At 35.2% G+C, this 14,901-nt stretch overlaps 1 protein-coding gene across 3 annotated transcripts in view; it reads left to right on the forward strand.

The window, feature by feature from the left end:
* LOC123537626 (uncharacterized) overlaps window positions 1-13,335 on the forward strand; it is a 31,073-nt gene extending 17,738 nt beyond the window's left edge. For all 3 annotated transcript variants that reach the window (XR_006683581.2, XR_008368178.1, XM_045321460.2), the window contains one exon: window positions 11,044-13,335. Coding sequence is in view for 1 of the 3 variants with exons in the window: in XM_045321460.2 (XP_045177395.2) it covers window positions 11,051-12,277 (1,227 nt within the window). In the remaining 2 variants the exon portion in view is untranslated. The remainder of the gene's footprint in view (window positions 1-11,043) is intronic.
* Window positions 13,336-14,901: the final 1,566 nt, after the last annotated feature.

Below are 14,901 nucleotides of genomic sequence, written 5' to 3' on the forward strand. Positions count from 1 at the left end.
AATTTACCATGCTCCCACTGTTGTTACTGAACCACAGAACTAGCCAGAACATGGTTATCTGTAATACTGATATATACCATGCTCTACCTGTTGTTACCAAACCATGACAACAGTTAGGGCATGGTTATCTATAGTACTCATATTGACCATCATCCAGCAGTTGTTATCGAACCACAACAACAGCCAGAACATGGTCAACATGTGTACCATGTTTCGTCTGTTGCTTACAACTTTTGTATCATGGTTAACTCTAGTACTGATATATACCATGCTCCAGCTGTACTTAACCAAACAGCGACAACAAGTCGAACATGGTTATCTATAGTACCCATACATCACAGCCCCAGAGCTACGCATTTGCATAGTATGCCCACAACAAAAAGAAGCTTTAATGGAAAAATATTTCAGACGGATTCAACTAGCGGTTGCTACTGGAGCATTACAACTGTTAGGTCATGGTTAACTATAGTACTCAAATATACCGCGCTCCCGCTGTTGCTACCGAACCACGACAACGGCTAAAACATGGTTAACAATAGTACTGATATATACTATGTCCAGCTGTTGTTATCAAACCATGACAACAGTTGGGGCATGGTTATCTGTAGTACTCTTATATCCCCTTGCTCAAGCTGTTGCTAGCTATCATTACAGCAGGGTCATGGTTAACTTTAGTACTGATATATACAATGCTCCAGCTGTTGTTACCAAACAATGACAACAGTTAGGGCATGTTTATCTATGTACTCATATATTCCGTGTTCAGTCTTGTTTCCGAAATGAGGAAGAAGTAAAATATTCACGTCGTCAATGACGTTTTTTGCTGCCTCAATAGACACAAATAAACCGTGATAAAAGTCATTCTTCATAGTGAATTCCTCATCCGATTCCATGATGTTAATTGAAAACAGAAAACGGGCTAGTTATCTAAAAATAGACTTTTATTTGGGATGGCTATTTTTAGATGGCTATTTTTACACGATATTTGCACATGCGCATAACAATACCATGCGCGGCCTGTTGTCGTTATCCCTCTCCCCACTAACCTATTATTCTCTATTCATAACTTTATCATGACATCACAGTACATTAGGGGTTCTAATTGACCAATCAGACAGCTGCATTTTCGAGTACGTGCCAGTTTCCACTTGGGTATAACGAAGTATATTTACAATGAACATATAGTGACTTTAGAAATAAATATCACACTATTTTAGAAATCAAATTAAGATTTCTCACTGCACATGCCCCAGATGATGCTACAAACAACAAAACTTTGAAGTTTCATTGAACTATTATATCAATTTAATACTTTTATTTTAGTTGAAAGTTTGGGATTTTACACAGGGAGTCTATGATAAAGTCCGAGTAAAATGTAATCATTACCCAAGTGAAATTAGTATCATTCCGCAATGTTTTGGACATGTTAAAATTATGAATTTACTTGTTTTTTTACGAAATTTCCATTTAAATGATCCACTAATATGAACTAAGGCAAAGCCTCAAAGCGATCTCAAAGAAATCGGATTTATCTAAAAATATTATGCAACATTTATTTGTCAGAAAGAAACTATTCACTAGTCACAGGAATTCAGGAGAACCTATTCACTTGAAAAAGTCTACATTTAGTGTCACCATGCCTATAACAATGAATATCATATGTTGCAAAATTTATGGGAGCCGGTGTCACGGTGACGTCATTACCGCGTTCCCGTTTCTTTCGGCTTATTAATGGCATTTTTTCCAATTTCTGGCCGATGCTTGATCTTTTAAATGCAAATATTTTTTTTTTCAAACAACTGGAAATCATTCTTTCATTATTGTTGAGTTATGAATAATTTTTAGCAATTGAATGAAGTTCTGTATTCACTCCGGAAAGAAGTACTTCCTGTGAGCACCAGTCCGCTAGGGTGCGCTTTTCTAAAACTTCCGAGGAAACTTTTCAAATCCATCACCAAGTGTGAAAGTATACTTGCGTTACCGTAAAGCTCGATTCTCGAGCAGGCCCTTCGGGCCTGCTCTTCGAGCTCGCTATTAACTTCTTTCTCAGATCACATTATAATTATTGCAGACCATATTTTGCATAGATCTATTATGAAAACAAAAGATCCTAGGCCAAAAGATCCTTGGCCAAAACGTCCTACATTCTTTTGGTATGTGGCATGCGCGGATGCAGCCAATTTTCTCAGAGGGGGTCTGACCGACCCCTCACTACAATAAACATGACTGTGTCTCTATACACTTAACAGTTTGATGTTTCTTGTTTTGTTTTTTCTTTTTTGTGTGTGTGTGTATGTATATAGCCGTTTATACGTGCAGGGTTGCCAATATTGTTTGATAAAAAGGCTGAAGTAGAAAAGTAGCCGACCAGCTAGGGCGGTTCGGGGGCCTGTCCCCACCCCCTCCCCCACCCCCTGGAAAATTTTGAAATTCAGCGCTTCATTTCCTGCATTCTGGGACATTTAAGGAGCATTTAAGAACACCTTTTTCACTGCAATTTTATATACAATATACCCCTTTTTTACGTTTGTATTAGCTCACTTGTTAAATTTGGGAAAAGTAATAAATTAAAGTTTTCTTAAAGGTAAAATTCTTTGTTTCTTTGAGAAAATTAACATACATCCAGGTCGTATGTAGCAGCAGCCACATACACTTTGAATGCGGTCCTAATGTTACCTTTTCGAAAAACTGTTTTCTTTCCTTCTTCTCTTCTTTCCTTCTTTTTTTTTCACCGGACGATCATAGAAAATCATCTGTAAAACTCATGTACGGCAGGCGAACAAAAGGAAATGAATGATGCTCCTTACAAAACCATCAAAATGTATCTCACAAACCTCATTAGGGATGGGGGTGGGGGTTGATTTTGTCCACCGTTTTGGTAAATTTGAGCGGGAAGGAATTGTCATATATTTTATTCTGTATTTTTCAACTCAGGCATCGGAAGAAAAAAGTTCAACACGTCAGGTTACATTATTTTATTATTAAATAGTTAACAGTTTTTGTTTTCAAGAGAACGTTAATTGTCTTATATTTTAAGTATAGCAAAAAACCTATCTGACGTTTCCATGGTTTAAATCAAATTTTACCCACTTTCAGGAATGTAATTTACTAATTAGTAAACAGTTTTAATGTGAGTTTTATCATTTCTGTGACATCTAAAGCTTAAAAAAGTAGCAGGCATTATTAATGAAAATCATGTTAATTATTGCCAAATTGGTGAAAAATCCTGCCGGGATATAATCCCAATCCCCAATTTTACCTAGGCTGAAGTAATTATCAACGTAGATTAAAAAAAAACTTTCAAAGGAACAATTTCAATTCAAGACAAAGAAGTATAAAATAATTTTATTTTTATAGCTCTTTGTTCAAGATGATAAAGAGGTATAATTGGCAAAACCTAATTGCTGTTCTTTGTTTATTCCAATATGCGTATTTGTTTTTACAATGGGGACCCGACCCACAGAATTATGTCACATGCCATACTGTATATTGCTAATGTTAAATAAACATCCTGTCTGTGCAGATAAGGGAGCATTTCAATTTGCAATTAACCGGGGTTATCAATAATGTGCATAAATAATGTCCTCGGGTTATCTTATCCAATCAAATATATTTCATAGTTTTGACCCGCCTCCTTGATAAAAAGTTAATAAATACCAGAAATTGAAAAAAATGTCTTAGTTTTCTTCGCTTGTGTAAAGAGTGTACCGTACCTGTCACCGATTGGTAATTATATTTACTTTCTATTTTTGTAGTCGGTTCGTGAAAAATCTGACTTATCTATTCCATCGTTTCAGTAAATAAACAACTTATTAAATATGTACGCATAATCAAAGGTATTCGCTCAGAATCGTATGCATTAGTCTTGCTACCGACTAGATAATCCTTTTTTTTTTAAAAAGAAAATAATTCTGTTATATTTTGATTTCATCAGTCTTTATAGGTTATTAGCTTTGTATCGGGAAATATGCACGAGTTCTTCGGCGGAAATATTGCGCGACTTTAGGAGAGCAATATTCTTCCGCTGAAGAACGAGTGCATATTTCCCCGATGCAAAGATAATAACCTTTTTATTACATACACATCTACACGTATAAATGTAATGTAAAGATCAAAAATATGTTCAATAGCCTGAATAGAATTGACAATACCGAACTAAATAGAAAAAATAGTGCAACAACAAACACTGAATTACGTCACGCACCCGATATGAAATTCAGGCGTCAGTGTATGGAAAAATATTGACGTTTCCGGTACCAGTGTAACATAACGGGGATTAGAAACGAATATGTAATAATGTCTCTTGTATCATAGCTCGGTGTTTTTTCTTAACAAATTTGCTGCAGGTAAATCGTAAACACTGACTTCAGGGTGCGGTAACTAAAAGTGTGCAGGTATTTAATACCCGCACGCTAGTTACCGCACTGTTGGATAGGAAAGTATGCCAGCGTGTCTGGAATAGTAGACAGCGAAGTGTATTTTATTGATTTTCTGCTCTCGCATTGGTTTATTTTTCCTGGGCTTTACACATTTGTAAAGCAAGGATTTTAAGTACTCACTGAACTGCTGTATATGGAAATGAGGAACGCCTACAACTACCATATATGGAAGGCTATGATACAAAACAGAAAGAACATTAAAACTCTCTGGTAAACGATTTATACTCGGGGGCTACGCCCCCTCGTACAAATCGTTTACCCTCGAGTTTCAATGCTCTTTCTATTACTTATTATCTCTTGTGTTTTGAGAAGAAAAGAGACATGATCATACAAAATTTGAATAGCCCTGTGAACAAAACACTAGGGTTAAATATACATTAAATAAGAAAAACATAGTGTCTTGCAGTAACTATTTGAGAAAAATAGTTAAATCAGTATAGTACAGTCAAACATTTAACATTTTAAAAACATAATATACAGCGTTCACGTAATATGTTTTTTTTTTCGTCAGAAACTTGCTTCACATTTAATGTTTAAGTACTGTATAAAGTTGTATATTTGATATTTTCATTATACAGGAAGTTAAGATGTAAAATTTCGTTGTTTTGAAACAGCACATTTTTTAGAAACTCAGAAGTTGTCCAGTACATACTTTCCGCCGTTATTAAAATTTACGCGCAGGATTTTCACGTTGATGTCTCGGCTAGCTTCTATATTACATTAGTACAGAAATGTTTTGTATAGAAATGTTTGGGTTTGTTTTTTTGTTTTTTTTTAATTTTTCAAATAAGTTGTGAAGAAGCCAGTCTATATGCTAATTCCAATATCACATGATAATATAACAATCAGTTCTCTGAGAAAGTCTGTAGACAGACTGGTGTTTGTCACTATTACATATTGAATTAAAAGAAGAACTAAAATCTGAAAATTTGTGACAGCTTCTATTATCAGTCTAGTGGCTAGTCTAAGTAGTATCTGGTTATCTGAGTACGTAGATTTATATCCGTACAGATGTCAGACATGTACAATTTTTCTGGGAATTTTACCCAGATTGTGAATGACCAATGCATGCTGGTAATTTCTGTTAATTTTCCCGCCATTTTACCATCCCCAGACAGAGCGTTAGTCACTTAAAAATTAACAATAATAATTGTCAGAAGTGCAAGCCGGGAATTCAATTTATTGGATATTTTTTTAACAAGAGATCGCTGGTAAGAAATTTTTATTGCCGCTTTGTGAAAAAGAAATATCAAAACCATGTTTAATTTAGTTTCGTGGTAATGGTGTTTGTCTTTCTTATGCCACCACTAAAGAAAACAACACATGAGGTGATTTCGTGCATAGTACGAATTACCTCGTGAAGTACAGAACAGAAAAGAAATTTATTTGATACTTATACATAAGTACAGTGTCTTGTGTACATTTAAATTTACAAGACAAATGAATACATGAAACAAAAACACAAATTTTACAAGTAATGAGGCTGAACAAATAGTGATATTATGTACTCTATAAGGATTCTTAATGACATAGCTTCTTTAGTACATTTAGTATTTTTATCAAGATAGTTCTAAGAATATTCAAAATTCTATATATTCTCAGTCAGATGGTGAGAGATAATATTAATTTTCAGATATCATTTTTTTCCCATTGTTTTCTTAAAAACAAGCTTGCAGTTTATTTAAATGGCCATTGGACTAACTTTTTGTATTTTAGTAAGTTATAGATAAAAGTTTTTGGTACGGAAACTATAAACTAGGTGTGATCAAAAGCAAGGAAAAAACAAAAATATCACTTTAAGGGCACTGTGTGTAGTGAACTGGCAATTTTGGCATTTTTTGTTTTTGGTTTGTTTTAATTGTACATGAACTTCTCGCGGTTCAGAAAAGAAATAAATTAAATTAAAAAGTAATGATAATAAAAAAACGTTAAATAACATCTTTCTGATAAGAATAGCCAGGCTATAAATTTTTAGTCAATGTATTTTCTAGGACTGTCAGCTTAGCAATCTCAACGGGGAGCGTTAATTGGAGTTTTATTGCTTTAATGGAATGGGAATTATGTAAGCGATTCTACATGGTAAACGTAACAAATATTGACTGGTTATCTTCGTCAAGTGACTTTATTGTTAATAATATATTAAGTGTCTACCACTAATACATAGATTTGTACAATGAAGTGATTTGGGGGTTTTGGAAGAAAAATAAAGAAAGATCAGTCCTATAAACTTTGATGGTCGGGCCTTAGAGTTTGGTACTTATACTGCAATTTCTTCTGTTGTTTTTTTTTCACATCAAATTTGGTAGTATGTTTCTTTGAGTCGTGGTCTACTTAATTATGTCAGTCGCCGTTTTTCAGTACAACAACCGATTTTTGTCTTAATTCTCTTTCAAAGTTAGTTTGGGAAGACCCACTTTCCAAAAATAATTGAATTGTGTGTAACTCTCTTTTTTGACAATTTAGGGGAAATTATGAAATTCCTGATAAATTTTTGGACTCCCAAACTGCACACAAACTTTTGGATAAGAAAGTTGAATCTATTTAAAGATTACATTAACATACAGATTATTACTACTTATATTTTTATTACATAGCACTGCAGGATAATTTTTTGCATCTGCATTTTGCTACGCTATATAGAAGATTATTTTTCACGATAAAGCAATGTACTCCATCACTGCTTACAAATCTTGACTATTTGTATAATGCAATTTATTAATTGCACGCGATGAGGAACAAGAAATAAGTGCATGGTCCGAGCATATATATCGCCATTACAAATCTATTTATATATTGATTATATTGATTATACGCATCATTACTAATTTTACCTCGGATCCAGACATGGGAATTCACTCAATAAACCTATTTAATAGTATTTTGTAAGATTTATTTCCCTTGGACCAATTGATAACCTAAGTCCAGTTGGTGATAAGGTAGCAGAGTACACTTAGATTCGAAACTTTTGGGCACGTAGCCAAAGAGTTATAAAAATAAATTTATTTTATACTTCTTTGACGTAGCGAGTCGTAATACAATGTATTGCACTTCCCTAATGAGCAGGGGGGGGGGGGGGGGGGAGCATTTTATAAATTGTGTGCATGTTTTGTGCTTTTAATTAATGACAAGATCAGGCCTCTCATCCAAGATTACAAAAAGTTATCAAAAAATCAAAACGAAAGTTTTACACCATCTATTAAAAATAACATGCCAAAATAATCAATTTTGCACTTTTTGAACAGCCTGCAATGATCAGGTTGCAGGAACAATGTCCAATTTTATTGCATTTCTCAATTTAATAGTTCCTTCTTAACTACAGGATATTAATAGAATCTCGTTTTTTTTTACAAAATAGCAATTTTTTTTACTATCAATCAACAAGCATGGAACCCTTCTATGATTTGAATTTCCTTCGCCAAGGTGATTCATACAAAGCTAGCAGCAGTAAGTTTTACAACGGACATCAGAAATTTACATGTATCAGCTTTTAAAATTACCTAAAGAATCAACAATATTTGAGCCATGCCATGAGAAAACCAACATAGTGGGTTTGCGACCAGCATGGATCCAGACCAGCCTGTGCATCCGCGCAGTCTGGTCAGGATCCATGCTGTTCGCTAACAGTTTCTCCAATTCCAACAGGCTTTGAAAGCGAACAGCATGGATCCTGCGCGGATGCGCAAGTTGGTCTAGATCCATGCTGGTCGCAAACCCACTATGTCGGTTTTCTCATGGCACGGCTCATTTATCTCTCTTTTTCGATTTACAGACATCAAAAAATCACGAAGTTCTAATTATTACAGATATTAACGGGGTCAAAATTCGAAGTGTACCCTGCTACATAAACTATTAATGAGCCAGCAGATGACAGAATTATAGGTTTAGTTATTAACTTTTTGTATATAAGCTGGTATCTCTGTATCTACGAGACTAGCCACTAGACTGATTATAACTATATTTCTATATTTTTCCCTTTTTTGATAAATTCAATTTCATGGAGACAAAAGCCAGTCTATTTTAGAGATTTTCACACAGGACTGACGTTGAAATTATATGATATTGGACATAGGATATAGACTGGCTCAGTTCACTACATTCAATCATAAAAATGTAAAAAGACATATCATAGTCTAGGAGCTAGTCTACCACTTGTGGGAATGGATTGAAACTTCACACACTTATTCACTGTGATTAACTGACTTACATTGCACAGGTTCCATAACTATTTTGCTTTTTTACAGAATTATGCCCCTTTTTCGACTAAGCAGTTTTTGTATGTAAGCTGGTATCTCAGTACCCACTAATGGGAATGGATTGACACATCACACACTTGTTCACTGTCATGATCTGACATGCAGTGCACAGGTTACATAACTCTACTTTGCAAATCAAAATTATGCCCCTTTTTCGACTTAGCAGTTTTTGGTTAAGTTTTTGTATGTTAGCTGGCATCTCAGTACTCACTTATGGGAATGGATTGAAACTTCACACAATTGTCCCATGTCGTGAAATGATGTGCATTTTACAGTTTCCATAACCCTGTTTCAACTGTTATTTTCATTCAACTGACAAGGCTTTTGGATAGTCGAGCGTTGTCTACCTTGTTTTTGTTTTTTTGCTTGCCGTATTAACGAAACACATCAGCACTAATGTGATACTTCGTGTGTGGACACTTTGTTAGCCATTCTCAGCAAGTTCCTATCTCAGTTATTACTCATCGGTGAATCTGCCCGCCTCCTGATAACACCAACTAAATGACATAGGTTCCTAAACTCTTGCTTACAATTTGATGAAATTATTTTGCCATTTTTTTTTTCAACACTATTCTGTTCGCTATATATTTTCAGCAAGTATCTCAGTCACTACACATCGCAACAAAGCGAAAACTTAGTACATTCTTCACAACAGTGATAATAATTATTAGAGTTTATTCAAATATATTCTTCTGGGCTACAAAGATACACATATACATTATATAAACGAACAGTGGTAATATATAGGGAAAGTAAGGCAAACATTTACAATAGTTATACATTACATAGTCCTTATACTTCTTGCTTTCATTTTTTTTAATGAAATTATGCCCATTTTGTATGTAGCCTTACTTTTCTATTTTTTTTCTTTATTAACCCGACTGACCATTGTCATGATCATCATCTGCACTGTTCGCCAGTTAAGTCAGTATGTTTTTGGTAAGAACCTCTTTTAACTGTTAATGGTACAGTACAAATTGAAAGATGGACACATTGATTCATTACAGAAATTTAGCAAGGTGAGGGTAAATATTGGGTTTGCGATTATCAGCGTGTTAGCATCTCCGTAATTGCATATCACTACTGAATGCAACTTTACAAACTTCTTCTCCTTTGTAATATCAAGTATATAGGTTCATAAGTCTCATACTTTAAAAAGGATATTTTTTTCTTACTGTTCTGTCGTACCTCGCACTTAACCGTATCCCGCCCCATCCAGGCATCGACCTATCCCGATCTCAATCCAATATAATTATATATTTCACATACATAAATTTTAGTTTCGTGTCGTTTGCCTCTCGCACTGAAACAAAATAGGGAAAAAACGGTTAAAATTTATTGATATGCAACTTTTTACGGACGTAACAGTGTACAGAAAATATTTTAATTTCAATCCTTTGTCTTCAAGTGGACACGAAAAACATACTTCGTACCAGCAAATTGTCATAAACTTTTATAATACATATGTGTACATGCGTAATTATAGTTATTTCACCTTACGTAGTTCTAACATTTTCCAAGAATGTTAACCAAATCATGAGCTGTTACCAAATTTGAATTGATATCATTGAAATAGCGATGAATAAAATAAAAATAATTTTATAACTTTTATCATGGTTATCTACATTTTTTGGGGGTAAGGGAAAATGTGTTCTGATGTATGTCGCTTTTCTGGTTCAAATTATTGGCGGTTAGTGTACGAAAGTGGGCGGGGTTAGAAATTCATTGTTATGCACATCTTATAATATTCAAGCTTAGAAATAAAAGTCTTGCAAGTTAATGTTTACTAGGACCTTGTTTTAGAACAAATTGGTCCTTGAAAGAAGTCCATGAATAGAAAAAAATGCAGGATTTAAATAAATATTATTGCGACGTTTTATCTAATACTTTACAGCCAATGTTCAATTTTGCAATAAGCACCAGGGCCTCTGCTGTCAATCGCCAATGTCGCCACTTGCGATAAATTGGCGCTAAATTTTGCGAGTTGGGCGAAAATAAGTGACAAATAGTTTTTTTTTTCGGTCATTCAGTGCTGCACTGTTATGCTCTGCATGTATTCTCAATTGCTGGTGAATAAGTCTTCATGCAAAGGGGTTTTACTTTCAATTTTAGTTTTTTTCCTCAGTCAAATTACGCCGAAAAAAAATCAGTAAATTTCTTCGCTCAGTGCTCAATCCCGTTTTCCGCAAAACAAATATTAGAAGCAATATTAACGTCTCAAATTTAAGAAGAAAAAAAGAACGAAAAAAAAAAAAAAAAGAATCGCATAAACGTTTGCCTACAGATAGTAGTAAACAATTTTATGAATATTTTATAAAACTGCTTGATACCAAGTATACATCTCTTTGCAGATAGAAAATGCCTGGCCACAGCAAATTTCTCACTGGGCCATCAGCTCCCAAGAAAAGTCGTTATGTCTTCATGTCTTCGCTAGGACAGAAAACAGACAGTGATGTTGATAGCCTTGAGTCTCTTCTATCTAGTCCTCGGCGAGGCAAGAGTAAGTCACGCCCAAGATTTCAGGATGATTTCCAAACATGTGACTGCTCAGGCTGCACCGGAATACCATCAGACTCGAGTGATGCCGAATCGGATGAAGATCCAGCCGTTATTAGAATCGTATTAGAGAGTGACTCTGAATCTTTTGGTTCCAATGGGAAATTTGAAGGTATAGAACGGCAGTATGAAAACAACGTAGATGATGACATTAAGAATATTGGTCAGTCAGTGTTAGACCATTTTCACTGTGAAGTTGTTTTAGATGACGGGGTATGTGAGATGCATCGTCCGGGTTGCAGATACTGCAGATGCCTTGCTGACTGTCCACGTTGGAAAGATCCAGATGTTTGTCCTCTCCAGTGGAAAGAGCTGTTCGAGGAAAAAGTCAACGATCCAAAGGACTACCACCAGATCATGAAGTATTCCAAACTGTACCATACAATATACTCTGAGGGTACCGCTATGTACCTATACACGGATGAGGTCATGGCCATGTGCAGGACGCACAAAAACCACCTTTGTTTAGACAGAACATTTAATATTGGTCCCAGTTACGTCGTTATGTTCATGTTCAGAAACAAGAACCTCTACATCAAGGCTGACAAGAATAAGCGCTCCCCGTTGATGTTAGGTCCAGTCTTGCTCCACTTCGACTTAAGTTCAGACGCAACATTTATACCGTTCTTTGATCACATCAAACGCTTGTGTGGCATCACCACGGAGGAAAAAACACCGAAGGAGTTTGACCAGAAGTCGTTAAAAGGTATTCCCATGAAACAGAGGTCTTTGTACGAAGGAATAAGACAGTCGTTTGGTGACAGTGTGAATTTCTGTGAGCGCAACAATCTCCCACGTCTGCTGCACGGTAAAATGAAGAAAGAAGTCACGTGCTACTCAAAGCTGAAGGATCTGATCAAAGTTCTGTACGAACAATATGAAGAAGACAAGAAACACGTGATGGATGCGCTTATTGGCCGGGGAAAGTGGCGTCTCACCGAGCATGCGCAGGAAGTAATGAAGAACTCCGGAAGCGGAAATACATTAAAAGACTTTGCAGCTATTGAACTTGCGGAAGGTGTGCTATAAAAGAATGAATGAAAAACTGTTTCGTTGACATTGATGCATTATTCTTGAATATCCAAAGCTATGATTTGGACAGAAATTCTAAAAGCTGCTATGTTAGAAATTACAGATGATTCGTGCCTCGTTTGAATGTTTAGTTCAACTGTTTGTTCTTGTTGTTGGGTTGAAAATGAAAAATGAAAGTCTTAGATTTAAAAGTAATTATACGTACATTTTTCTATTTTTCAGTGTTTAATAGAGTTTAAGTGCACCTGTCTTTTGACTTTAGGAGAAGTCTTTTCTCTGTTCATTATTAAAACATTTTATTCATCATGGTGAAAATGCGGAGGCTGAATGTTATGCTCCTTGCATGTGTTTATCATGTATATGTATCATGTCGTTGTTTTTGAGATTATGAATTTTAAGTGAAAAAAAAATAGTAGAAAGAAATTCAGATATTTAAAAGTGTTTTTGATGAAGGCGTATAGTGGAATCATTAAAGAAAAGGTAGAATTTCAGAAGACTTTATGAGCCCAGAAACGTATATTCATTTAACAGGGCATGTCACGTGATGTGTTAATGTTTTCTCTGGTAATGTTTAAAATTGACGGAATAAGTATAGAGATCTATAATTGTATGAATTTCCAAGGATTTTTTTATAAAAAATAACTGTATTTTTTAGGTTTAATTATCATTGATCAGGTCATAATGTCACTTGTTATAAGTTGAATCCTACATGTTTGGCATAATTATATATTCCTTCAAGGTTTTTAACAGAACTGAGATGAAATTTTTGAAATGCAATGTTTACAAATAGTTTATGTTAAGAAGTTTTATGCGTAGTCTTAATTTAAAAAAAAGACACGCACCGAAAATGTGATTTACATGAAGAACATTTCAACGTGACCAGACTTAAACAAGCAAAATTCATGCCATGTAAGTTTCTATTTAGCTAAATTGCCATCCAGTTGCTGTTTTTCTGTTAGTTTGTCATTGAAAATAACATGTTGTTATGTTTACTTTTAAATTGTTGTGAAAGCTACCTTACAGTTCATTTAGCTAATAAACTGATTAAAATGTTACAGAACTTTTTAGCGCGCCTAAGCTGTCCTAAAGGTGAGCTTTTTCCACTATCAAATGCTCGTCGTCTGTCCGTCCGTTGTCTGTCAACAATTGCTTTGAACAACTTATCTTTTTAAACCACTGTGCCAGTTTCGACCAAACTTTTCAGCCTTTTTTTTCAGGTGACCCCATTTCAAAATGTTCAAATAAATGTATTCCACGTAGAACTTTGTCTGACTGGTTCCCGTTCCTGTTTGTTTTGTCAAATTACCCATACGTATGTTTCCTTAATTAACACTGGATGTATCTCTAGTATCGACATTATATTGTCCCTTGCTCCGAACATGGGCCAGAGTGAATGAAAAGTTGTGCTATTTTAGACACTAAACCCTTAACATGCTGAACACGATTGTTTCAGCCTTTACGACCAGTCTAGATCATGATCAGCCTGCATACTAGTATCCGTGCAGTGTGATCATGATCTGCACTGTTCGCTATTTAGCCAGCATATGTTTAGTAAGCACCGCTTTTAACAATCAATGGTACTGTCCAAATAGAAAGATTGACAAGTTCATTATAGAAATTTAGCAGGGTAAGGGTTAAAATTTACTGGTATTGATCAGCAAGGGAGACTCCGTTTGATTCCGATATAATTTCACAAATATTGAGAGAGAATCTTCCGACTGCAATTTTTAAAAGAATGACTGTGGAGAACGAGCTCACATTTCTCGATATGAATATGGCGGAAACTTGTCTCAATCCCCCCCCCCCCCAACCACCACACACACACACCCCAGATACCTCTAGAACGAATATCAAGATCTTGCCTAATAAGCCAAAATTCACGAATAACACAGCCACAGTCTGGCTAGACTAGCTCCTAGACTATGATATATCGTTTTACATTTTTTATTGACTGAATGTAGTGAACTGAGTCAGCCTTTATGTCCAATATCATAATATAATAATTTTAACATCATTCCTCTGTGAAAATCTCTAAATTAAACTGGCTTTTGTCTCTTTGGAATTGAACTCGATAAAAAGGGGAAAAATGTAGAAATATATTTATACTCAGTCTAGTGGCTAGTCTACAGTCTGGTGAATCAAATGCTATTGCAGGTTATGACGTCCCTTCAAGGTACATACATAAAGTTAAAATTTTCAACTTTGACTGGTGGTCTGGTGGTTAAGGTTTCGGTCGCTCAACCCGGGGGACGTAGGTTCGAGCCCCACTGGTGTCATGATCACGCCTTCTCATATGACACCACTACTGGTTTTCCAGGAAGCGGACTCGAGGAGAGTGGATCAAATAAACTCGAAGCTTTCATCACAATAAAATAAAAAAAAATTAAGGGGACGCATATTGCTACATTCACAGTTCATACAGCAATTCGGAAGGGGTGCATATTCAAGAAATCGATAGTGGGAAAATAAAAAACATATTCCTAAACTGATATAATACTGATGGACACCTGTAATATTCAGTATTTTGTGGATAAGGATGTGGTACTATGAATGTAATAGGAAAACAGAGGTCTTTGTGAAAGAACATTCAACACAAAATATTAAGCTTTTGTATAAGGAAA

Source organism: Mercenaria mercenaria, chromosome 17, assembly GCF_021730395.1.
Source record: "Mercenaria mercenaria strain notata chromosome 17, MADL_Memer_1, whole genome shotgun sequence".
Taxonomy (NCBI): domain Eukaryota; kingdom Metazoa; phylum Mollusca; class Bivalvia; order Venerida; family Veneridae; genus Mercenaria; species Mercenaria mercenaria.